The 27,376-nt window shown below is 38.5% G+C and overlaps 1 protein-coding gene across 1 annotated transcript in view; it reads right to left on the minus strand.

The window, feature by feature from the left end:
* The window catches only part of lmbrd1 (LMBR1 domain containing 1), a 78,108-nt gene that overhangs the window by 48,786 nt on the left and 1,946 nt on the right, over positions 1-27,376 (minus strand). The window contains exons 2-6 of the mRNA XM_057341697.1: positions 26,851-27,027; positions 22,196-22,259; positions 6,825-6,922; positions 5,072-5,139; positions 1,602-1,693 (exon numbers count right to left, since the gene is read on the minus strand). Coding sequence (XP_057197680.1) covers positions 1,602-1,693; positions 5,072-5,139; positions 6,825-6,922; positions 22,196-22,259; positions 26,851-27,027 — 499 coding nt within the window. The remainder of the gene's footprint in view (positions 1-1,601; positions 1,694-5,071; positions 5,140-6,824; positions 6,923-22,195; positions 22,260-26,850; positions 27,028-27,376) is intronic.

The following is a 27,376-nucleotide window of genomic DNA, read 5'->3' on the forward strand; positions in this document are numbered from 1 at the left end:
GCGTTGCATTCCTCGCCATTCATTGTAACGGCAGTGGTGCATCTTGTTAATATGAATATCTTTGATATAAAAGCATCTTCCAAATGCATAACTGTATTTTTACCATCCATCACTATAGGTCAATAATGTGTGTGCAAAATGATATTCAGAGCAGATGACACCCGACGTCTCTCCATCACACTGTGTGACGTTAGGTTCAATCTGAAACACTGCTCTTGGTAAAACTCAATGCTGGGCTCAGTGGGAAGGTAAATCAGTGAACAAGAGCTGTCTGAGTGGATTCTGGGTCTGGGTCCTCGCTGCATAATTAAGTGGAGACGTTTTCTCGAGCCTCTGTCTGCGATAACATCACATCTCCAGCTGTCTACCCATCCGCACGCTCCCTCGCTCCTGCTTGAACCTTACCGCTAATAGGAAACCAGGTATTGCATTTACAGTACATTTTTGTTTCAATAGGAAAACAGTCGCTGAATTATGTCATATCTACAGCATCAGTAACAAACCGACAGATCGTCAGGACGACACTGCTACTGAAGTCTTTCTATCTGGTCTCTATCTTAGGTCAAGATGTTTCTACAGCAGCTGTGCTTTCTAAGGGACACTGTGACCCCGCTTATCTCGCGCACCGGGTCTGGTCATTAATTCTTCCTGCAGAGTGGTGACAAAGCGCTGGGCACCGCGACCATCGAGCGAGGAAGATGATGAAGCATTTGCACCATCAACCTCAAGCTGAAGAAGATCATGATGAAGTCTATTTCACCTGTTTTTTTGCTTGATTTCTATTCATTATTCTGGGACTTTTGGGAAGGGGGCAGCTCTAAGACCCCCTCAGAGGACTCAGGCACTGTCTTACAAAGCCACAGGCTATTATTGGATTTGCTTGGTGGCTTTATTCCTGCTTGCTCGAGGGTCTCCACAAAAGAGCGAAAAAGTCACAACCCGCCTAACAAGGGAACGTCTCCGAAGAGCACCGTGACGTTGACAAAACAAGTTCAAAACAAAACTGTGGCAAAATTGACACGTCTTGTTACGTGACCTTCAAATGATCCTTTAGAATATGATAAGAAGAGTACGGAAGGGCCCGTTGAGAACGCTGACAGAAAAACTCTCGGACATGGGGTGACTCTGCACAGCCACATTTTCCTTTGCTCAATTAGTTTTCTATCTGGAGCAATTAAGTGGGAGGAGACAAAAAAAGAAACATGGGAAATTGGAAAAGGGGGATGATCCCTCAGAACGTACGAAAAAGAGGTAACTGCTAATGGCCACACGGAATCCCAGATATAAACACAGGTGCACGCATAGGTCTGCCACCTCTGCTTCAGCTCGAAGCCCTGATTGACACATGAAAAGCGGGCTAGGCCTTTATTTTTTCAGACGGCAATGTTAGGCAGCACAATAAGGTCTGTTGACATTGACGAGGCTAAATGTCAACGCTGCCAACCCTTCACATCACCTCCGCTCGCCGTGAGGCAGCATCCGTCGCTCTCTAAAAAGCACCTGTCGCTTTAGCGTTCGGCCCCGGAATGCTTCGACAAGCCTCTTTTTGCAAGTCTCAGTAAATCTACAATTTCATTTAAAGTGGTCGCTATGGTACTTACGACTGCTGCCCAACTCCTGGAACAGATATTGGACCTTCTCCCACTCACTGGTGGAGTTCTGGCTGGGAGGAAGCGCCAGAGGAACAAACGCTCTGAAACAGAAGTTCATTTGTACATCAATTATAAGTTTAGAAGCAAAAAACATCAGTCAGCAAACATTTCTGAGACACCCTTATGTACTTTTATGTAACTTTTTAGGGCCACCGATACTACAGCTGTTTTGATCTTGTGACTTAACATAAACAGATATGTCAGTAATACTACGCATTTAAGATATTAAACTTTTTGCAGTGGAAAGTTACGTTGTGCGCCTTTAACTTAAAGATGAAGTGCTGTTTACTTCCCAGTTTGTGTAGAACCATATGACCACATTAACAGGTCAACAAAAGTTGTTTACATCAAAACGATCTGTATTCTGTTTTTGCCCACGGCTGACGGTGCGTGTGCTTTGCGTTGAACTATCCGTGTACGGATATCGGTGCGTGGCTCATGCGATGTATCGCCGCAAGCTTTGAAAGCAACTCACATTCTGAGTAAATATCTGCAACACTTAGAAAACTCAGTCATCTCCAATGAGGCGAACATCAGTCACAGTATGAGGTTACATAAGCAGACACCCGAGGCTACAGCTGTTCTGAAAAGGAATCCCGTGTTTTAAACAGAAGGTTCAGTTTTAGTCTTTATCAACTCAATAATTTATATGGAAAGCAATTATATTATGTATGCCTGGCTGTTGCTCATTCCTAAATAATGGCAATCATAACAAACCTGGTTCTTTTGCAAACATGCGACGACAGAGGCAGAAGACGACGTGAACATTTTTGTAACTAATACATGTATTGTAGTTTTGAATATTTGGGGACAGATTTACTAAACAGGGCAAAATAGCACGAGAGCGCAAATTTTCAAATTCAGTGGAAATTTCTGTGGGCGATTTACTAACAAGGCGCACATTAAAGAACACAGGCGCAATATCTCATTCCCATAATGACCAACACAAAAAGTGCAGCACAAATTAGCACATGGTTTAAGACTTGCTATTTTTGTGCGTTAAATAAAGCCTCAAATACCATACAATGATGAGCGCAAACCTTAGTAAATCCCGTTGCGTGATTCATTTAAATACTCTCCTCCCATAAAGTTTGCGTCTGAAGAGGAAACTCTTACAAATGCATATGCAATAAGTCGCAAAAACATGTCCACGCATTTTCAGTGCTAATTTTCACTGCGTGTGTTTAGTAAATAACAACAGTAGTTTTTTAACACCAGAAGAGGCGTTTGAGCTGCCGCAAGCTGTTAGTAAATCTGGCCCTTAGTGTTAACATCCAATCAGCAAAGAGAACTACACTCAAATCACAACGTATGTAAAAGGATGAAACTTGGTTAGCACTAATGGGGCAGTTTGATGCAGCCACATCATTCAGCATCATCGACACAATCTGAGGGAATTCAAATGATGGGTCACATCAAAAACGTGAAAACGTCACCTTTTAAGGGCACCTGTAAATTATGCCGTAAAATATATGCACAGCATAAAACAGTTCCATAAAGCATGAATGTTCTCCGACTGAAGCCTGGTTTATGCTTGATGCGAGATAACAGATATCTGACCTCCGCACTCACTTCCTCGCCTTCATCAGTTAAGGTCCAAAATAACATGCAGCAACTGTAGCATCTGCAATATACACTTTATAGTGATAGTTCACCCAAAATGATTTTCATTGACACACCCTCATGTCATTCCTGTTTGACTTACTTTCTTCTGGAGAACACAAAAGAAGATATTTTGAAGAATGCTGGTAACCAAACAACACTGCCATTATTGACTTGTACTGTACATTTCTCAAAATATCTTCTTTTGTGCTTCAGGTTTTAAACAGGTTTTGGGTGAACTATCCCTTTAAGCCAAACTTAGAAATCAACTCTTTATTACAATGACAAAATATCAAACCACGTGGCAATAAGTAGAACATGAATATATCACAAGCCCTTTTAAAGTTTGTAATAATTTATTTGGAGATGCCACTTAATTTCATACTTTGTTAGCTAATGCAGTATGTGTGGCTGAAGTGCCCAAATACTTGTTACTGTCACTGTATACAGCGCAGTTTGCGAAGCTGAATATAATCACACATCCATTCATAAAAAAGTCCCACAAAAAAAACTTGATGCAGTCTACCGTCTTTATGTCAAGTCTTTATGTTTGCACTTTCAAACCAATGGTGCCAATGAAGCGCACTTGAGAGATGCCCCGTTTGAATTGGGTCCACTGGCACCGAATGAAAAGACAGAGGCTGAGACGGGTCAACTTTCCATTTATAAGGTCCATCCTTAACACAGACCAATCAAAACAGGCAAACAAAAGGGGCAAGTCTGTCTGCGAATGAACAGTCACAAACACAAGGGCTCTGTGTCTTTGACTCCGGAAAAAAGAAGATGGAAAAAGCCATTATGCCCTCCCACATCAAGAACTCAGAGACACAATATCCCCTGGTAAAAGAGAGCACGGGTTCAAAAGGTAAAATGGTTCCAAATTGGTTCTGTCCGAAGCGCCACTTTTAGATTTGGTCTACGACGTGTCTCTCTTTCTATTCTCCGATACGAGTATCCCATCCCACTGGATCTATGAGACATGGTTCAGTCCCACTACATTGATAAAGCTTTCCTGTTCTAGGAGAATACTATTTAATGGATAAGAGCCCATTAAATTATATAACCTGGTGTTGATGCTGTACTAACAAAGTCAAGAAATGAGTATAAATGGGACAAAGCCACAACGTGTATTAGCGCACATTGAGAAGCATGATGTCGGTTGTTTTGGGGTACACAAGCTTAAGAAAACATCTTGATGGAACCTACGGCAGGTTTAGATGTGCAAGTTAATTGTTTCAAGGACCACCCGCTGGACTTTTAATTTGATGGATTTTGCAAATAATGAATGAGATAGTCGGCCATATTGGTTTATGTGTTGGGCAATAGCTCTCTAAGCCATTCATTTCAATGTGATGCCTACCGCAGTCATTACACTAATGTTTGGGCCTTCAAATACATTCCCTGTGACTGTGAGCATGATATTGTTTTACAAACACAAAGCATAATTTCAGTGATGCAATTAGAAGAAAAAACACATGATGTCGCCGGTAGACCATGACTTCCTGAAAATCATATAATCAGCATTGGAGGTGCCCCCTGTAGAGATATCACTCTTTTAAACTAATACACTCTGTTAGTTTCCTAATTATAGAGTTGTTTTCTCCTAAAAAAACCTTGCTTTGACAAAGACAAACAAAGCACAGAGAAAACACAGGTCACGGTCAATGCTGTATCAAGCCATTTTCTCTTCACAACATTCCAACAGCCCACACTTGCTGTACACTTGATGGAGGTTAAAGATGGCGATTGAACGATATAATAAAGCCCACATTGATCGGTCCACACACACAAAAGGTGCTGCAGAAATGCACACTTACCCAATCAAAAGCAGCGCTGAACATACGAACACAAATCCCATTGTGTACTTCAGTGCGTTTTTCACTTGCTGTAAAAAGACAACAAAAGCGTGTTATCAATCGTATATTTGTGAAGACATACATCTGTAAAAACAACATGATCCATGTGGCCAGGCCAAAGGTTTTCAGATGCCGTGTCATTTCAGATTTGCAGCACTGAAGTAGTGTTGGCAGTGTGGCTGTGCTCCAAAAGCTGCTTAGCTTTATATTGACTACACAAACTAGTGTAGTCAAGGCAGCATCTAACTGAAATGCCACCACATAAATGACTAATATTAAACTTGAACATACTATCTTACAAATATTGGGTACAAAACTAAATTAAGATTTTTTATTTAGTTTTATCGACTAGAAGTGTAACGTTACGCTCCACTTGCGTTTCCATACAATACCTAACCAATCTGTACCAAATTTTGTGAAATTTAAATTAGAGATTTTATTTGCAAAACAAAGAATTAAAGACAACATTCAATATGTAATTGAATCATATGTATGTCAATTAATTAAATTAAATTAAAAAAAAGAAGCTAAACCCTAAGAGGGAAACTACAAAAATGAAAAGAACATATTAAAACATGTGGACCAGAGTTATTATAGTTTTGTTTTTAGTTTTATTGTAGTTTCACAAAAAATTCAATGAGCTTTTATTTTGAGATTTTTTTGTTTTATGTTAATTATGTTAAATTTTTAGCAATATTTTTGTTATATGCTCTTGTCATTTTATTATTTATTTGCTTATTTTTTATGTTGCTAAATACAATTAATACATTTTTATTTTTGTAGTATTTTAGTTTTTGTTTATTATGAATTTTTGTCTTAAATTTATTTCAGGTTATTTCTGATTATATTCTGAATTAATTGTTTAGTTTTTTAAATTTCCCTTAATTTTTAGGCCAATATTTTATTTTATTTTAATAAACAGAAATGTTTTCACATTTTCAGATGCAGCTGAACCAACAGAATTAAACAGACCTCATATCATACAACAATTGCCATAGCACTACGACACATATTAAATTGTTTGTATTGCTATACTGTATATGCCATGTCATGTCATGCCATACACTATGCTTGTTGCAATGCATTGTGGGAAAACATCTTCTGCAAAGGACACACATGATACACTATTCATCCAACAGAATATACCTCAGAACACACGCGGTCTACATTTTGAAACTGGCTTTCTATTGGAGGCATGTCTAAAAATGCACAGCTCACTCAATTGCGGAAGAGAGCAATTTGTGCCTCTCACTTCTGACAGTTTCAAGAGGTGTAGGAAAAGGTTTGGAAAGACAGGTGCCTTTTTTAGATTGAAACCCATTCTAGAAGATGGAGCAAGTGCCTCAGCATGTAATCTCCACATCACTGCGGTGTCCTAAGAGACAAATATTTGACATTTGAAGAGAGCAGCGTTATAAAGCGGAGACTGGGCCTTTTGTCATTATGTGGCCCCGCTGCAGTCAAACCTCTTGCAGATGGAGTCTGGGTTGTTATAAATGAACTGCCACAACTGTAATCAGGCAAATATCACTTAGCAATGTCTCACAGGCATTTCTGTTGATATGATTAATATGAACTTTTCTGAATGTAGACAGCAAGCCTCGCTTTACATACTACAATAGATTGTTTTATGCCCTTAGCCTGACCTGCCCCATATAAAGGATGAAAAGGCGATCTGTGTCAGAGCACACGGGTGTACTAGATAGACGTTTACCGAGCACTTGTTGCTGTTGTCTTCGTCTTTTTCTTCATAGTAGAAGTACACAAAGGGGATCCAGAGGAAGACACAGAACAGGATGATGGAATACAGAGCTGTGAAAGAGAAAAGATACATTCAATGAGACAGTACAAAAAGTATGTGTTTTAAACTTCCTTGACATTATGTGTCATATTCTGTCATTGACATTACAAGACCAGACAGAACCACATAAATAAGGCGTGGTTTTCCATATTGACCAAACCATATAAAACAAACATCAATTCAGCCTGTTTGCTGTGTTTGTTTTTATAGCAGCTCTATATACAGACGAGAAAAAAAATACGATATCATTCCAAATTTGAATTAAATCAGCATTTCTAGATGTATTGTGTCCATTCCAGTCCAGTGTCTGTTGAATTTCAACAAAATCAAACCTCGGAGTGACGTAAAGTCATCCAACAGCAATGTGAAAGACTGACAGCATGACAAGACAATACATGACATGACAAAAATCCAGGTTATCACATAAAAAAAAATATTTTTGAACTTTTCCTAAATACATTTACAAATATTACTGTTGTGAAAGTGAATCTGAACTTGTTTTCTTTGCCGTATTTGAGGTCTGAAAAACACAGAGCATCTTTTCTGTTATTTTGACCTGTTTCCAGTTTTCATTATCTGTCAATAAATACAAATATTTAAAATTTGACAGAAATATTGTTAGTCGTTCACAGAATGAAACAAAAATGATCCGTTTACCTAAACACATACCTATAAATAGTACATTTAAAAAATAAGAAAACAACTGTATGAGCTTTTACAAAAGATCCAAAGTTGTACACATTCCAACTTTACTATACAATTATATAAAACAGGATAAAGGAAATAAACACAAATCATGTGTCAAATCAGTGTCTGTCAAAACAACAACAAAAAAACAAGAAGAACAGCAATATTATCAGCCCTCAGCCCCAATGTAGAGATGAGCTAAAATAATCAAGTTAAAGGTCCAAAGATCGCTGTTATTATAATCACAGTTATGTAACAGACTGTGCAGACAGAGAAATAGTTTTCCGTGATTGCAATGACATGCAATGAATTGAACTTGTCAACTTGTCCTGTTTGAGTCCTCGAGCAGATCACACACTCCCGTGACCCTATGAATCGAATCCACGCTGTCATCCTCATTTCTAATGTAGGTTACAAGTTTATTCTACTGATTCTACGAATAATACAATCCTTCTTTAGTTTGATGGGTTATTGTATTAAGTGGAATAAGAAAGAATGAAAAACAGGAGAAATAGTTCTATCACGCAAACATCTTTCCAAAAGGAAACAGGCCTGTAATCACACATACCGGCATCACATCAAAATGCTTCACAATGACCACAGACACAATACAGAACCCAAAAATGCATCCATCATGCGGTCATGTAGGACAAAAAGCTCATTCCCATGAACATGTAAACACGCTATGTACACATCAGTCATTTGAAATCTGATTGTAAGCTAGAGATATTTGAAAACGAGGGCAGAACGCGTTTCAGCAAAACAAAATGTCTTTTAACAGCAGGTGAGGAAGAAAGCAGAACAGCCGCAACACTTCAAAATTAAACATAATGGGATGGAAACGGTTATTGTTATTGTTTCACGAGCCCTGTGGCGAACGGAGGATGATTTCGCCAGCTGTTCGTGCGCTTTTCCAAACGTTATCTTTCGACTGCTGCACTTTTTCTGGATTACCGGTGAGGGATTCGGTCATGTGGCTGGTACGAGTTCGTTCGGTGGCTCAGGGCTCCTCATGAAGATAAACTTCACGCTCTCGCAAACTCTCTGTACAATTTACCTCGAGGCGTCTGGGGAATCACTGGGTGCGTTATTTCTCATCGCAGTGTTAGTGAATAAAGCGTTTCTCGTGGTTATAATGATAATGTGTGTAAGCCTATCAGGGTAAATCACAGGACATCAAACTATACACCATGGGCTCTTAAATCCATTTAAAAGTCCTTTAAATAAAATGTAAAGGTTTCTTAAACCAAAAACAAAATCTACAATAAATACATTTCACAATACCATTCTTCACCAACTCACCTAAATACACAGTTGTTTTTACAACTATACCTTTAAGACATCTTTATGTACTAAATGACTATGTTATAGTGGCAGGGGTCATTTATCAGGGCGGGTCCGTCTGCTGAATATCCAATAAGCCTTGTCATGTGAACGTTAACATGCTCACGATTGTGATATCAGATTCACAGCGATTTCTAAATGACCCCTATCGCAGCTTTTCTCCTACTTTAAAAGCTGACCCAAATACAGTACTTACTCTCTTCCTTCCTCCAGCATCCATGCTAAATGCCTCCATTGTGTTTGTTTGGCAGATCCCGAGCAAGCGAACCCCTTCTAACATGTGGTACAATAACTCTGCCAGGCATTATGAATTCAAGTGAAGGTGGTGAGGAGCAGACACTTAAAGCCAGTGTCACCATGAAATTAAACAGGAAACCTCTAAGTCTTTTACACAGTGTTGCAGTGATTATTATAAATGATTTATCCATGCACACCATTATTTTTTTCCAAATTCATTTGCACTTGTAATCTTTAATCAAAAACATTAAGCTACCAAAAAGAGGTAGGACTATACTGACTGTCCAATGGCCAGGCATTTTTAGCCCTCCCCTCCAGGCCCAACTTACAACAAACCAATCAAAAAGAGAAGGGCAAAATAAAGCCCCGCCCTACATTTTTTTTCTAATTTCAGAAGCCGTTTCACTCGGACATACGTCACGATACGGAAAATAAGTCCATCGCAACTTCCGTTTCATGGTAACTTTAAAGGGTCTGTGAAGCGTTTTAAGGTTGGAGGGGGTTCTCTTCACCATAGATGATTATGAGGACAGGACCAGTAAACCCCATGCGTCACCACCACGTCTGGCTGCAATGCATTTTTTTTTTTTTTGCTGATTCATTAACAGAAACATAAAAAACACAATTATACAAATTATACAAACAGTGGATGCTTCGGTATACAGTCGACTATAATAAACGCAATGCCATTCGCAGCAGATATCTGTCGTTTTCTTTTAAAACATGAAATCACACGCATTAATCCCAAAGACGTATGGGAAATAAAGACAAATGAAGCAAGCAAAGAATTTAAATCCAATTTGGCGTTATGGTACCGCGAGTGTAGCGGTTAAATACGAGACATGCTGCGGAAAACCAGGGCGAGTAAATGTGAAACCTGAACGTCAACGTTTCACTGACAGCAATTACGGCTCCTGGTGAGATGATGGCTGCTTTGGTTCATTGTATTGTTTTATAAAGGCTGCAGGAAACGTTCGTCTTGAATTACACTTCACGTTTGAGTGTAAATTCTTTTGCCTAACGCGAGCACCACGCAGCGTTAAATTTCAGCTTTATAATGTAAATTGGTAACCGTCGAAAAAAGGCAATCAGACCACGAGCGGGTTAGTAAAAAAAACATGAATCATACACAAATGAAATTATTGGATTATTCCTGCAGAATTTATTTCCATTTGCTCCAAATGAAGTCATTAGCGCATGTCAGAAAAAGGCAAAGGATGGATCAAATGGGCACGAGATAATGCAGAAATGTGTTCGCTTTCAGCCCGCTATTCAGTCTAATAACAAAGACCCGTTTTCCAGCAAACACGCACACACCCGAACCCATCTAATGCTAGTGGCAGGCACACATTGGATACACGGATCCTTATCCCCAGTCTATGAGCTCATGGCACCTAACCAATGGCTAATATTAATCATAACAACATGAATATTAACACGGTGAGGGAATAGGCTGCACTGCCTTACTGCAGATCATCCATTTCAATCTAACCAGATCTAATGGGAAAGCACCTGACTGGGGAGAAAAGTTTAGCATATTAATCCCCATGACAAAAGGAATAGGGAACTAAATAATTAAACGCCCAACCTCGAGCCCTCCGCTAAATTCTGCCTCCTTTTATAGCACGCCGGCAATCCCCCGCCCTCCCAGGTGTGGGGACAAGAATGCGGATGAGTCCACTAAAGCACAGCGAGGCACCCAGATTAAGCCCGTAAAAACACACCTGGGATTGCAGACTTATCTTGCGGGTATTGTTATTTTGATGGTTATTAGTTTAAAAGGGTTGCAAAGTTTTACTGCATTCCTGCATGTTATTGGGAAGCTAAATTTGCAAGTGTACCTTTAGGGGAAAGTTGGTTTGTTAAATTTGCTCAGCCTTTTACAAGTCTAATTAACTGTAAACAACTCGAGATATTGTCCTTTCGCCAAATTAAAGGTGTTGTGTGTCACTTCTGTCCTGCCAAACAAAATAGCAAAAAACAGTTTCCCTTGTGAAGAGGCACTCACTAAATCCTTGGTGTTTCGAGTCAGATGTGATCACCCAAACGTGTTTTTTCGTCAATTTTAACAATCATGGGTAGTTTAGATGGTTACAGTAAGGTTAGGGTTAGGGTGTGGGTTAGGGTAAAGGTTTCGTAAGACTTGAAACACCAAAGATTTAGTCAAAACCAACAAGCCACGCCCACGGATCTGACTCGAAACACCAAGAATTAAGTGAGTGCCTTGTGAAGAGCTGAAAATTTTTTAGCATTGTTTGATGCATTGGCGTAATGGGGAGCCGCAGAGATGACGTATTTTTGCATGCAAACCCCAGAAGCGAGTTTTAGGACTTCCGGCTCCATTGCCCCAAAGCCTAGCGCTGCGTCCGAAATCGCATACTGTGACAGTACATACTGAATTTGAATAAGTATCTACCTATCGGCTGTTAAAACAGTACGTTCTATATAGTATGAGTGGGAGTAGTATGAATACATTTCGGAGATACTGCGTCCGCCATGTTTTATGGTCATGTGACCTGTATGCTCTTTGACCTATGACGTATTAACATCAACCTATACATGAGCGTTGATAAAAACATAAATATTTATTTAATTTACTTTTGAAATTTGACCGTTGCTCAGCTCCCGTGGCATCATGGGATAGAGAAGTGTCCATCCGATCCATACTCACGAATCTCGGCGGAAGTAGTAGACCATCCGGGTATTTCTCGCCTACTGTTTTTTGCATACTGAGGTTTCGGACATACTATTTATGACTCATACTCATTTTCACCTACTATATAGTATGGAAGTAGCCGATTTCGGACGTAGCGTATGGGTTTTTTGAATGGGTCTTTGGTAAATTGCCTGAAATAAGGTCTGTGGTTAACAAAACATCTGAAAACACACCAGTTATAACCCGTTCGTGATTTTTTTAAGCTTTATTGTATCTTAAAGACAGCGGTTGCTAACAAGTTGCTATAAGCGACTACTTCCTTTGGCGGGGACATTAGATGTCATTGCGCATATAAATCTCACAAATAATGCAACATGGGTACAAATCTCTAAAAACGTGGATTGGAATTCATTCACGGAGTAATTACCTACCAGGGAGCAAGTTTTTAATAAAGTTTGAAAGAGTTGTCGGAGGCTTGGTGGTGCCGATGTTGATATCGAGCGACCGTAGTGTAGTCTGTCAATAGCCTCATGTTAGCTTTTTACTTCTGGCGATTGTATTTCGGCTTCAAAAGTAACAAATGTTGTTTTAATTTGTAAAGAATATCTTACTAAACAAAACATGTATCATAAACCTTTTGTTAATCGACAAATCTTATTTTTGCGATCTTCCAAAAGTCTATGGGAAAAATGCATAGGCTTTCGGTCGAGGGAACCCGTGTGGCACTAACTTTCAGCTTGGTCTACAAAAATACATCTGCGCACCACTCCATTTCCACTGAAACTGGAAGCAAGGGTGGGAAATATTTAGTGGCCCCTCCCCCTTTTCAAACAGCCAATAGCGTTTAGTTTACCTCACAGCCCGGAATCTAGTACAAAAGTACAGATTTATGTCATAAAAATCATTGAATTTTGTCACTGTTTTGAAGCACACTCATTTACTGATATACTTAAAGGGATACTTCACCAAAAAATAAAAATTCTTGCATCATTTATTTACCGTCATGCCATTCAAAACCTGTATATGATTCTTTTTTCTGTGTAACACAAAATAAGATATTTTGAGAAATGTCTCAATGCCTTTGTGTCCATTCAATGGAAGTCAATGGGGTTCCATGTTGTTTGGTTACCATCGTTCTTCAAAATATCTTCTTGTGTTCTGCAGTGTGAATGTTTGAAATGACATGTGGGTGAGAGAAAAGTGTCTCTATAGAACTACCACTTTCATAATGAGAAAATAATACAAGTAAAAATATTGATTGTCACTACCATGTACAGTACTGTTATATTATGATGACAAGTATACAATTAATGTACATACATTTTAGCTCATATGTCACCTGATAAATGAATAGGTCTAAATATAATATGACCAAACACAAATTTTCACTGTGTTTTGGTGCGAAACCATCAGTGGAACACATGCTATGATTTTTTTCAAACTAGAATTCACGTCTTGCATTAAACATACAACATTCAACATACATAGCAACAATGTCCCAAAATATCTTTCATCAAAAATCTCTTTTTTAAGTTATATACCGGCCAGCCCTACTTGGCTCTGTACATAAATGTCATCACATTGAAGACAACAGCTGACCGCTTTGACACTGCGTTAAAAAACACTTTGATGTTTACTGTGAAAGGGAGGTCAAGTATGAGAGAATCAAAGGTTTACAGGCCCGACACACATCAGGGTCACAAGCTCTGCGGAGGAATCACAGCCTAAAATGGCAAGCAAACCACAAAGAGCCACGTCAACCCAGAACGATCATTCAAGGTCGAGACTGGTGATCACTCATCCAGCACTGTCCTACTATAGAAAGCTGTCTCTCGCAAGGGTATCATCCGATCCTCCCTGAACGAACAAACATATTACACTGACATTATGACATCCATGAATGCTAAACATCCCTGCAGTTTCCTGTAAAAACTATTAGCGTTGTGTTGACCCACCATACTGTGTACATGTACAGATATGCATACAGATTGCAATGCCACATTCAACACAATGAGCTTTAAAAAGAGAACGATGACAGTTAAACACAACAGAAGCTCATTACAAGCAGTCTTTTACTTGTTGAGATCTCACAGCACTGGCAGGTGGAAGTGGACTGAACACTAACCAAGGTCAAGCAGGTTTGATCAAATATTTCCTTTAGTCATTTGGGGACATACACATCTTAAACTCTGAATGTCACAGCAGGTTTGCGTGAAGGAGACGTGTGCTCATTCAGCGGCGGCAAAGCTGGAATTGATTGTCACTAGATTGAAAATTAGCAGTCTGCTAAACCTCTTGGCTTGTGTGTGGCCTGTCGGATTACAAATCAGCACAGGTAATAATTTTCCATTGTATTGGACTCAGACTGACCCCTTGAGGCCAAACATCCTCTGAAAGTAGCACAGCAAGAATACTGATAGCAGCGTTGGATCAGGCGACATCACAGAAAGACACTGTGGCAGGGCATTATTACTAGCAATCCAACGCAAACAGAAACCGTGCGACAGAATCTGAGACGCGACCTTCAGCGAATAGGACTATAATTGCTTTTTATGAAACACATGGATCTACCAAAAGACATGATACCAGATCTTGAAGTGTGGGTATAAAAGTGCATTGATGGATCACGATGCAATGAAAATGCAATACATTTATTACAAAATTGTATAAGTAGGCCTCTTCAGGATGATGCGACACCCCTCTGCTATGTGTCGTAATGACCCTCTAAGGGTTTCTTTTTTGATAAAAGCCAGCTAAACATCCTGTTTATTAATACAATTTTATTTCTACAGCGATTTTCACAGTTTTGTATTGTTACAAAACAGCTTTTCGTGCATACAGAAAGATTTCATTTTTATCAAATTAAATTTTATATATACAGCCGTGGAAAAAATGAAGAGACCATTTAAAATTTTAATTTAATCAGAATTTGTAGATGTATTGTGGCCATTCCAGTCGATGAATTTTAACACCATCAAACCTCAGGAGTGACATAAGGGGTCATCACATAAATTCGTTTTTTTTACTTTTCCTAAATACATGTACAAGTATTGGTGTTGTATTGCTTAAAGTGAATATGAACTTGTTTTCTTTGCAGTATTTGAGCATTTTTTCTGTTATTCTGGCCCGTTTCTCCAGTTTTTATTTTCTGCAAATCAATGCAAATAGAAACATTTGAAATTTGAAATTTGCCATATATATTGTTAGTAGTTCACAAAATGAAACAAAAAATGATCTTTTTACCCAAACATACACCTATAAACAGTAAATTCTGAAAATCTGAAAATAATTTTAAAATGGTCTCTTAACTTTTTCCACAGCTGTATAAATAAGTACCTAATTAACACTACACACTACAATGGAGTAGATGACTGGTTGCCAGGGACAACACTGAAATATAGTCATATTATAAAAGGTCATACTTGAACGATATTTAACCAAAGAATTTCATTGCATCATACTGTATGATCTAGTACAGAACTGTAATTAAATCAAATCACAGTCAGAGCAAATACGCACATTAACAAGTGCTGTCCTTATCATTCGACAATATTTTGACACAGTATAGTGGTTTTGTGGTAACCTAATAGCTGAAGAGCGGGCTGCTATCACAAATGAACCATTAATGAACCGGAGAGCCACTGAGATCTTCCTCTCACTCCATTTTGTAGTGCCCTTGAGCAAAACACTTTACCCCAGAATAAGTGTCTGGACCACATCAAATATAGGCCTCATCAAGAATGTGACCCAAGGGGTCAAAGTTTGGCTAGTCTCAACCTCAGACGGCACGCCCTTGAACCGCCCAAAGTCGCTTTCGACATTTGATGCTCACAAAACTTGAAAATACTTGCAGACCTTCTTAACACATCAAATTTTCTGAATCAAATATAATGATTTGGAATGGAATGGAATAACAAATACTGTGCAAAACAATAACACTGAATGATCTTACACAGCATACAGATCAGAAAAGTGTCATAATAGTGCAGTTATTGGCTGTATACATATAGATAAATTAAATATATTGCACATGAATATCAATATATTGTACAAGAATATCAACCCTATAATGCTAAAGAAAGAAAATGATGCAAAACCTTCACATCTACCCGACATAACACAGGCCGCTATAATGGCTTTCCTATTTGCAACTTAAGTGCTTGAAAGCAGAAATAAATAAATAGAATGAAAAAGCAACATTTGAATAGTATCCCTGTTCCACTTTGCAGGTGAGCGTGGCTGATATCTGATTGAAAATAAAGCACTACACCCTTGGTGAGGTATGAAGACTTAATGGGATTCCATGTCCGTCTTTACAGCAGGGAAAAACTGCATCAATTTCATAAAGTGGTGGCGTAATACAAGACAAGAATGGTGAAGTAATGTTAAAATAGCACAAAGGAGAGGTAAGATCATCTTCATTGAACACATTAGAAAATAAAAAACCACACTGTCCTGTATGGATTTCACAGAGATTTCCCTCCATAGCCCATATTCTGAATACGTCTCCAGAGAATTTGCTGAATATTGCTTGTAAATGGCAAATACAGACAAAGCTGCCATTTGTTGCAATCCAAGAAGACTTATGAATCATATTGCATGAACGTTGCAAATACTCTTCCTCGCACGATCCAGCCACTTCTTGAAAACCTTCGAAGAAACACTGAAAACTGTGTCATCATGAAAAGATATGTTAGGAAGAAAGTCCTGGGGTGCACTTCTCCATACAATGAAAGTGAACGGGGACTGGGGCCGTCAAGTTCCAAAAATTAAGATAAAATTTTCTCTTGAGTTCCATGAATGTTCCATTGTCTTTGTAAGTTTGAAACAACACAAAAGTAAATAACGAGAGAAATGTATTTTTTGGGTGTACTATCCCTTTAAGATGAAATCCATCTATTTGTACTTCAAGGTCCCATAACAGTGACGCTTCAATGTATTACTTTGACTTCAGCTTTATCTTTAACTGCAGAACTAATTCTGTGATGGCGTATGAATTGCTGTCCTCCTGATGCGAGGGCCGTCCACAGTTCAGGAAATTACCTCACTTTTATCTTCACACTCATTTTAAGTTTGAGCTTTGCAGAAGGACACACCTGACTGACTTTGCCTTTCACATATTTGATGAAAGCATGAATAGAGCCAGCGCAGAGCGAGCAGAGGACATACAGCCCTAGTCCGATTTTTCTGAGATGTAGATTCAAATGTGTGCAGAGGTGGACACCTCAGCGACTCCTCGACAGCTGGATCTGATTACCTTTCAAAACCGTCTGTGGTACTCTTGTATGAAAGAGCAAAAAGTTGAGTTGAAATTCAGAAAAAGCATTCAGCTTTTAAACATCCTTGACATTTCAAACAAAAGCTTGGATTGGTAACAGACTCCGGGCTGTTGGGAAGCATTTAAGATCAAGACTGCGGATGTATTTGAAGATTTTAAGGATGTTTTTCCATCTAACCTCGTACTTTGCAGCCAAACGCCAAAAGTCCACTCTAAAGAACACTATTAAACAGAAACGCAGCCCAAGGACTTGGCCTCGGGCCATCTGAACAAATATACATTTCCCTTTAATTACTTAACCTAAAAGGTTAATCTCCAGGGATGTCTTGGATAGCGGCTCCATCCGCAATCCATCTGGGTTTACCGTCCACTACCGATCAACAAAATCCCCGCTACGAGACACAAGGCACCGTGATGCGGCTCTCAGAAATCGGGCCGAGCGTTAATGGCAGGCAAAGCCGGGCGGTGTTTGAAACCACATCTCAGCAGGTTCAAGGTCCTTGCACCATGCACAGCTGCCCGCTTCAATAAATGCACAATCTGTCAGTGCTTGCTGCTGTTGGGCGCAACCAGCGATTTGCACTTTCCATTAGGCATCATGCTGAAACATGCAAGAAGAACAGAGAGCAGGCCAACAAAACACATATTTATGCTCACTCGGGGTCTCAGGTCTCAGTCACTAATGACTGTTACTTATGTGCGAGAAAAAGGGATTTACAACAGGTGCGAACACAATTATTCTTACCCAGTTGTATTGTTGATTAATCCGGATTACTTAAAGGGATAGTGTCACCATTTACTCACCCTCTTTTCATTTCAAACCTGTATGACTTTCTTTCTTCCGCAGAACATGAAAGATATTTTGAAGAAATTTAGTAACCGAACAGCGACGGTAGCCATTCACTCATGGTATGAACAAAAAACCAATGCAAGTGAGTTCTTCAAAATATCTTCTTTTGTGTTAGAAAGAACGAAGTCATGCAGGTTTGAAATGACAAGAGAGTGAATACATGATGACAGAATTTCATTTTTGGGTGAACTATCACTTTAAAATGAGAGTGCGTGTGCATGCAGTATACAAGTAGCATAAAGCAATACTACATGGCGTGGAGTACGGATCTTTTTAAAGGCACAGTACACCCAAAAATAAACATTTTGTCATCACTAATTCACCTTCATGTTGTGCAAAACCTTGTATATGACTCTTGCTTCTGTGTAACACAAAAGAAGATATTTTAAGAAATGTCTCGGTGGTTTAGTGTCCATCCAATGGGAGTCAATGGGGACGAGCGTTGTTCGGTTACCGACATTCTTCAAAATATCTTCTTTTGTGTTCTGCAGAAGAAACAAATTCATACAAGTTTGGAATGACATCGGAGTGTGCAAATGAAGTAAGAACTATCCCTCCAAGTGCAAACTTACAAGTGAACATACACAGTTAGTAAATGAGACCCACTGTGAATATGCACTGAACCATCTCCCAGAGATAAATGCATGCAAAAATAAAGCGTTTGGCCAAACTGAAACCTAATGAATTATTTAGAGGACTCAAGGGTCTTTTACCCTGTTGCTCTGGGACCGCGTGCAACTCTGTGGCTTTGAAGTGCAACTCAAACAGAGCATTTATATAAACAGGCTGATGTCAAGCTGTAAGAGAGATGGTAAAAGGATTATGCTTCATAAAAGACTAAGAAGAGACCTATTTTGGACATTTACGGCCCTTCTTAAATACATACTGTACAGTTGCAAAAAATGTGTTCTCTGCAACTCCAGGCTTAAAGTGGGATTTATAAGTTTACTGTCAGATTTGCAAAAGAACCGAGATCTTTGACGCTCTGAGTACTGTCACATGACAGCTAAAGTGTTGTCACACACAAAGCATCAAACCATTTTCGGTTTAACAGGACACAGCGCTGCAGAGTTTGATTAAAACCGGGCGGCTGTAACAAGCCAAGAGCTCTCAAAGAGGCTGTTAAAGCACGTCAGTGGATGTTGAGAGGGCTTCACGTCGGGATTGCGAATTACGCTTCTAACAAACAGTGCACATTTGTGCACCTGACATCATCAAAATTCAAGCTAAAATAACCACAAGAATGAATGTCTCCGGAGCCGAACTGCTTTATAAAAAGCCATTTCTTTTCCTCCTTAAAGACAAGCGTGATGATCGCACTGATGTCGGCGCTGTAATTATTCCGTTTGCAAAGACGCAGGCGGACGGTGATCTCAAATTCTGCTTTGTAAATTCGCCTTTAAGGGTCTGACCTGACAGTCTCCTCACACATATTGGATTCTGCTTTGCTGGATGGAGCTTGATCTCCACCTACAGGCTGCTGGGAAATCTCTGCACATGATGCCGAGGATGATGGGAGGGGGGCTGCAATCAATGCGACTAATTCAAGAACTGCAGCAGAGCAAAAATGCCACCGAGAGAAGGGGAAAAGGCTGGATAATTCCATTTGAAACCACTGCGGTTATATCCACAGGAAAACAACGCTATCTACACACCTTAATCGTTGTATAATGACTGCGGGCGGGACGTGCAGGATGCGACTATTGATCGAGGGCCATCTATTAATTACCGTTAGATTTCACTGCAGCAGGTGATTGTAATGCAAATACCCAAAGCTCAGAGTGTTAATAGCCCCTGATAGAAAAGCAGCAAACAGCACGTTCAGGGGTTTTTTGTTTCTTTGGAGAACAAAGGCACTTTTCCTAGATGAGCTTATGAGAGGTGTTGACACCACACTTTCTCAGAGGAATCAAATTTGTTCCTGCTCCTCCTGCTTGGATTGAGCTTCTCTGGATGAGACCGGAACCCTCCCCACGAGTGCCACGGGATGAGCTCGAGAGCAAATAAAAACGAAAGACAAACAGCAGGAGTTCAAAAGCAAACAGTCCATCTCCGCAGAATAAACCGATGGGTGTAGCAGACTGAATATGTAGAAAACTGAAAATCATGTGTATTATGCAAGCACGAGTTACAACTCAAACCCCTCTCCACGCGGGCCTTTAAAGCAGACGTATTTGTAGCCTGTAACCATTTTTCTGGTGAATGGATCGCTCTGCAGCCTGCGCTGCGTTGCTCATCGGCTCACATGCGATCACACGACGATCTCTCTGTTCCCTATCTTCTTAAGAAACTTAACGTGTCGGGTACCTTGATCTTCATCTTCCTAGCCTGCTTTCACGCATGACGCCTGCATGAGGGACCACACGGCACACCGGGAAGACTTTTACTGTGGCATTTGTCTTTTCCCTTTAAGTTTCATGTCTTTCTGAAGTACAGACATGGTGCCGCCACGGTGCATCTTGCATAGACAGCAGGGTGCAACCCCTGATCTTCCACAAAGCCCAAAATGAAAGGATCAGACCCTGTGTTGATGCCGCAGCAAAGGGAGAAGAAATGCAACATGGGAAATGAAGAAGAAGTTCATAAGTATAGCGTGATTGCAACACTGAGTTAGAACGACAGTATTAAAGGGACAGTTCGCCCAAAAATGAAAATTCTGTCATCATTTACTCACCCTCAGGTTGTTCCAAACCTGTATACATTTCTTTGTTCTGCTGAACACAAAGGAAGATATTTGGAAGAATGTCAGTAACCAAACAGATCTCTTCCCCCATTTACTGCCATAGTAGGGAAAATAAATACTTACTGACATTCTTCCAAATATCTTCCTTCCTGAAAGATGAGGACAGAATTTACATTTCTCTTTAAGGTCAGGTGCTTGTTTAAACCCCCAACCTTAAGTATGAGATACTTGCCTTGGCACAAATAACATCATAACCCACTTTTACACTTTTTTTTATAACTACAGTATTTTCCTTGTGTTCTGACACAATTCACACCAAAGTTCTCCTGAAGACACCTCCCAACAAACACACATCAATTTTGAGCACAAAATCACATTTATTTTTTGTTCTTGGACAACTCAGACCCGACAGCTGGACGAGGGATTTGTGACGCGTCTACCTGCTCTGTCATCGTTAATCTTCTGATGATGAAACTGAGGCTTTTTGATTGGCTGGTTTGTATTGGTTGACAGCTTGTCTCTGGCGCATTTGGCACCGCTCAACAGACTCCGCGCCGTCCTGCTATTGGCGGCCTGTTCCACGCAGCATCTGTTCACAAACTCTAATGATAATCAAGCAAGTGTATCATAACTCAATTTTATGTTACCTTGTCCTAGCCTGCAACATTGCTGAAAGATATTATTTAGAGTGGAAGCAATGGAGGACTCAATTAAAGCATGCACATGTGTCATTGAGATATATTTAACGCTCTGAAGTCAGCATTAGACGCAATGAAAGACGGACAACCGTGCCTGTGTTCGCCCAAACTTTCCGACCTTGTTTGTAGAAAAGGTCACTTGACTAATGCAGAATTTTACCCACGCGGACAAGAGATTTATTCAGCTGAAAACTGCACTCGCTTTAGCTTAATTTCACCAAGAAGGTACCGCACAAATAAAACTGTCCTGTGACTTAACTACCGGCTTTTGTAGACAGATGTCAAATCGTGTACACGCCGTAATTTATAACCCTAGGCAATGGACATTAATGGTGAGCGGTGGATTGTGCAGGCTCCCACAATGCACTGCACACAATAAGGGAAGCAGATGATGAAGGAAATATGAATGGTACATTCTCTAAAATGCAAGGTAGAGAAATTCAATTTACTGCATTTGTCATCTCCAGTTCCAAGACGTCTTACAGGGGTCATAACATGAGAAATCGAATTTTCTACGGATAAAAGTTCATTGTATTATGAAAACATACTGTAACTTTCAAAACTCAAAACTTTTGCTCCAGTTCAAAAAGGAAACGTATCAACATCAAGCCGCAAAAGCCTGTGGATTTCTGAGAATCAGAAACCTAAAACGTTCAAACTATAAAGCAAAAAACCCTGTGTGTAAAGAGCAACTGTTTCTCGTTCCACATGTGAAGAAGGCGTTTACACAAAACAGCACAAAACAGTCAGTGTCATTGCAAAGACCAAAAAACACTAATACTATAAGTACACATGAGGGTGGACAAAATGACTGAAAAATATATTATGAACATTTCAAATATATTACTTACTATAGTAGCCATACAAAACTGTGTCTTCAATCTGCTGCCTTGTTTCGTTGTTTGCTGCCCAGTTCTAGATTTACAAAAAAAAACACACAATAATGTCAGAATAAACAATACAATGCACTGTCACACATTAAATTACATCAGCATTAGATCTTTTATATCTTTTATATCAGCACATCAAATGGTACCATGGGACAGTGGTAATTCAAAGAACCGTATTTTCAAGTACACAGTGTATTTTTTATTCCCAATGTGTCAGAGATTCCATCAAAAACGTGACCTGACACTCTGATGACTCAGTAGATCCAAATGCCAGAGAAAATTGACTTACTGCAGTAAATGTCTCTCTTCCTCAAAAAACGATATTCCTGCATTCGTAACTCACCATTTCATCATGCCAAGAGATCAAACTCGTAATTGTTAGACAAAGAACATCATTTCTGTGTTGCTTCAAACTAATGTGACGTCTGCTTTCGTTCCTTACAAAATAAACAGGCTGAGGGATAACAAGAAATTTTATCAGAGATTATGAACAATGACCAGGCCTCCTGCCTCTATCTTTGATCAATAATTGTTCATGATTTTTCAAGAATTCTTGTAATTCATTGTGTCATCAGCACAAAAGCCATGGGTTTGAGAACACATACTGGAAAACATTTTTTAGTCTGAATACAATGTAGGTCACTTTGGATAAAATTATCTGACAAATTCATAACTATCAGATTTTAAGATCATAATTGAAGGGATACTTCACCCAAAATTAAAATTCTGTCATCATTTACTCACCCTCAAGTTGTTCCAAATCTGTATACATTTCTTTGTTCTGATGAACACAGAGAAAGATATTTGGAAGAATGCTTATAACCAAACAGATTTTGCCCCCCATTGACTCCCATAGTAGGAAAAATGACTTTATCATTTTGTTTTGTTCTATTGAACATTTTGAAGAATGTAGGACAGCAAACAGTTCTGGGGCACTTTTGACTACCATTGTTTTTTTCCTACAATGGTAGTCAATGGGGGGCAAAATCTGTCTGGTTACAAGCATTCTTCCAAATATCTTTCTCTGTGTTCATCAGAACAAAGACATTTATGAAGATTTGGAACAACTCGAAGGTGAGTGAATGATGACTGAATTTTCATTTGTGGGTGAAGTATCCCTTTAATATTTTCAATTAGCTTTTCATATTTTTAAGTTTATTTTAGTTAATTTTTTAGCAATTTTTGTGCACTATAGTCATTTTATTCTTATTTATTTATTTGTAATATTGCTATATAAGTTTAACACATTTTTAGCTTTAGTTTGGTTTTTATTTTCTGTTCATAATTTTAGTGCCTCGACCTCACCTTATCTCAGTTCATTACTAAGGCAACATTTCAAATTTCTGTTTCATTTTTCAAATATTATTTATACCTATATTTTATTTGATCTGAAATAATAGAGATGCTTATAGAAACAATAAAGCCCTGGAAGAACATGTACACGTTCCACTAATGTTTGATCATCAGAAAACACCCTAAAAAATACATTTTGTCAAAAGAGCTTTGTTTTTCATTTAAAACCCAACAAATGTCTTTCTGCAACTATACTTTTGAATTAGAAGCGTTTATGTGCTATTATTATTTAAAATTCCAGTGTATGAAATATAGCGGCATCTAGTGGTGAGGTTGCAAATTGCAACCAACGGCTCACTCACCCCTTCCTTTCGAAGCACTACGGTGGCTGACACAGAACTAAGATGTCGACACGTTTTCGCTTCTTTGCAGGAGATAACGTATTTACAAAACGCGCTCTGTAGAACAGTTTGTCCTTTTAGGGCTACTGTAGAAACAACATGCCGATTTACATGTAAGGGGACCCGCGGTGTATGTAGATAGAAATAGCTCATTCTAAAATAATAAAAACATAACACTTCATTATGTAAGGTCTTTATACACCTCTGAACACATAGTTATGTATATTATATTGCATTTCTGTCAATAGAGCCTAAAATTTTTACCTTTAAAATATATGCCACTTGGCTTGCTCTTCATTTGTCAAACACAATGGCATTCACATTTTTAGCTCTGGCTTAAACTCTGTCACCTAATTTAACACGTTCACCTTTGTTGCTTTCCAAACATCCTTCCTAGAATAATGAAGGTCTGTGAAACAAAACCGGCCTGATTTAACAACACTTTATCAGGCAAGTTAAGCATACGAGAATGCATCCTCATTATCTGAATCCCTGGCTTGTCACTCATTGCCGTAATCTCTTTCGAGCAGAGAAACAGAAATAAAGTCTGAATTAAGGAGATGTGGTGTCAGGAAGGTTCCTCTGCCCATTAAGCCAGTTTACTCAGCTGTAGCAAGAGACATTTGATCGTCGCATAAGAAAAACGGATTACCAGTGGGCCAAAGCCAAGAAGATCACTCCCATAATCTCGCATGTTTATCCAAAGATTTGACGGCTTCTTCCATTTCAGCCTCCCACAACAAAAGCAGTTGTCTGCTCGATTTATTATGCGGCGTGAATCACTGCCACACTTCAGAGTGATTTCCAAACAACAGTTTCACACCGATTTGGGTTAATGTTTTGTATTTCATCAGCATCTTCCCTGCACAGTTACAGTAAACATTCTACTGTGCCCTTTAAGAACGGCAAACGTGTCTGTTGACGTTCAAAATTTCACACCTCTAAACTTATATATTGCTATTAGCTAGTGAAGCAAACAGGAAGATGTGTGATGTTCAACACTGTGCAAACAAAAATAGATATTTACACTTTCTACATGGCTTTTAAGCTAAAGATCATTGAATGTGTTTTAAGAATGTGCGAGACAGGATCTGTGTCTTCATCAAAGATCTCATTAACCTGACATAGCTGCTGAGAATCTTGGTTAACCTCCTCCTCCCAGACACATGACCTCAGATATAATCGTGGAATCTGGTTTCTTCATAACACTTCAAAACCCTTAAATTCCAATTAAAGAATGAAACCGGTAAAGACTTCTCGTCTAGTTTCGATCAAGTTATATCTGGGCTTGACCTCTACAAATCCCTTTTAACAATCGTAGGGCAGATTATTATCACAAATTAAAGCCAGGCCGACACTGTCTTTAGATCTCAATTTATTCTGGACAGCACGCTCAAAGGCCCTTTCACACGTCCGGGTGAAAATACTGAACCACGCATCTCCTCAGAAAACTTCTAACTTGCTTATTTATGTGTAAACTCTTGGTGCACAATTGGTTTGCTTTTGTCAGTCAAAGCACAACTGAACATTAAATAAGGAAATAGTCCCAAATCGAATCCAAATGACATAATATAATGTGATGAAATCATATTTAAATACAAAGTCGAAATCATTTCCTCTCTCTAATTGAAGAATTTGTTTGTAACATTATATATAAATGTTAATTAATTTTGAGATTTTTCTTAAATATATGCATGTATGTGTATGTGTTAATAAAAACAAAATTATTATGCACAGTACACAGATATATATTATGTAAACACAAACTCTTATTCTGGTTGCGATTAATCGCGATTAATCGTTTGACAGCCCTAAACAAATTGTGCTCATGTTGCTATGAAGTGTAGGGCCTAATATTGACAATACTGCAATACAGAAAAACGGCTATCATGGATGCTTTAAAAGAATAAAATGTAAATGAGGGTAAAATAAGAGAACATTTTGTTCTTTTCCAAACTGTGAGATAATATTGCGTTAAATATTTCATTATCCAAAAGAATATTGAAAAAGAATGAAGTGCTTAATTCAGTTTGTATATACAAGCCTGAAGTGCAGTATTGATTTCTCTCATGTCTCTTTATGGGGGACAACAGGGGGATTTTTTTACACTTTTCTTCATAACTCACAGACTGCATCAAATCTAACTGACATCTGTGAAGTATGAGAAACATTTATATGTCCTAACAGCAATAGTGCCCTTAAAATATTTACCGTTAGACCATCATTTTTTATTTAATAGAAAAGGTCAGAATGTTAAAGTCACAACTTTATGATTTGTTGAGACCATGAGACTTAAACACAATAGTCCACTGTATTCTTGTAAAAATACACAAAGAATAACAATCATACTTAATAACATCCCTGAAGATTTTATTTTTTATACTGAATGAATCTAACTGTCAAGAAAAAGTTTCTTACATTTTTATTCATTCGAAATAGTTTGCATCACCCATGAAACTCCTCTGATGATGTCACCTAGGTATCATGATGTATTAGTTAATGTTAACGGGTATTTCAGTTACTATTTTAGGTAATGCAGCTTTTCTAAACTCTCACTAAAGGTGAATGCTGTCATTAAATATCCTGTGACAAATTAATTAATTACCATTATAAAAGTTGACGGGTTGTGAAGACTTTTTCATTTTGATTTTAGTTTCCGTAATTTGATGTATTCCCAAATTCAACAAAATAGAAAAATAGAAAAACAGAAAATGATGTAAAGCAGGACACACACTGACGGCAGACAAATACTTATTTCTAGAACAATGTGCACTGATCACGCACACTAACCCCAGGGAATTTCATTTTGTCTTTTGTGTTTATCCATCACACCTTTAATAATGGAGCCACCAGGCTGAATTAACCTGTCTGATAACATAGTTTTGAGTAAGGAGCTTGTAAAAGATACAGGGAAACTGATACCTTGTATGTGCCATTGGGGTACTTCATGAAGGACACTAGAAAGATATCCACAGGCAGAAGAGCCGATGTGATGAGTGCAATGGCCAGAGCGCATATCGCTGTGATCGTGGAGATGACCTCGCTCTCCTGCCGGCTCTGAAACTTCCGAATATAAACCCAGCAGAAAGCCAAGATGACCTGAAGATACGGGGGAAACAGACAATATGGGATGGACTTCAATATTTGTGGATTTGTGTCTCAATTTTTTGAGGAAAACAATTTACACTCTAAAAAATTGAGTTAATTCTAAAGCTGTCAAAATCAATGAAATATACTGTTTCAACTGAGCAAATGTAAGTAAAATAAGTAAATCTGAGTAACTCAAATATTAGAATTAAAAAAATATTAATTATATATTTAAAATAAAATGTATTAATTAAATACTTATTTATTTTCATGAAAATTTTTAATAAATTTTAGAGAAATTAGCTGTTGGATTTTAATCCATTTTTACATTTAAATTTAAATTATTTTTAGAAAGTTTAAA

This window comes from Triplophysa rosa, linkage group LG9 (genome assembly GCF_024868665.1).
Source record: "Triplophysa rosa linkage group LG9, Trosa_1v2, whole genome shotgun sequence".
Lineage (NCBI taxonomy): Eukaryota > Metazoa > Chordata > Actinopteri > Cypriniformes > Nemacheilidae > Triplophysa > Triplophysa rosa.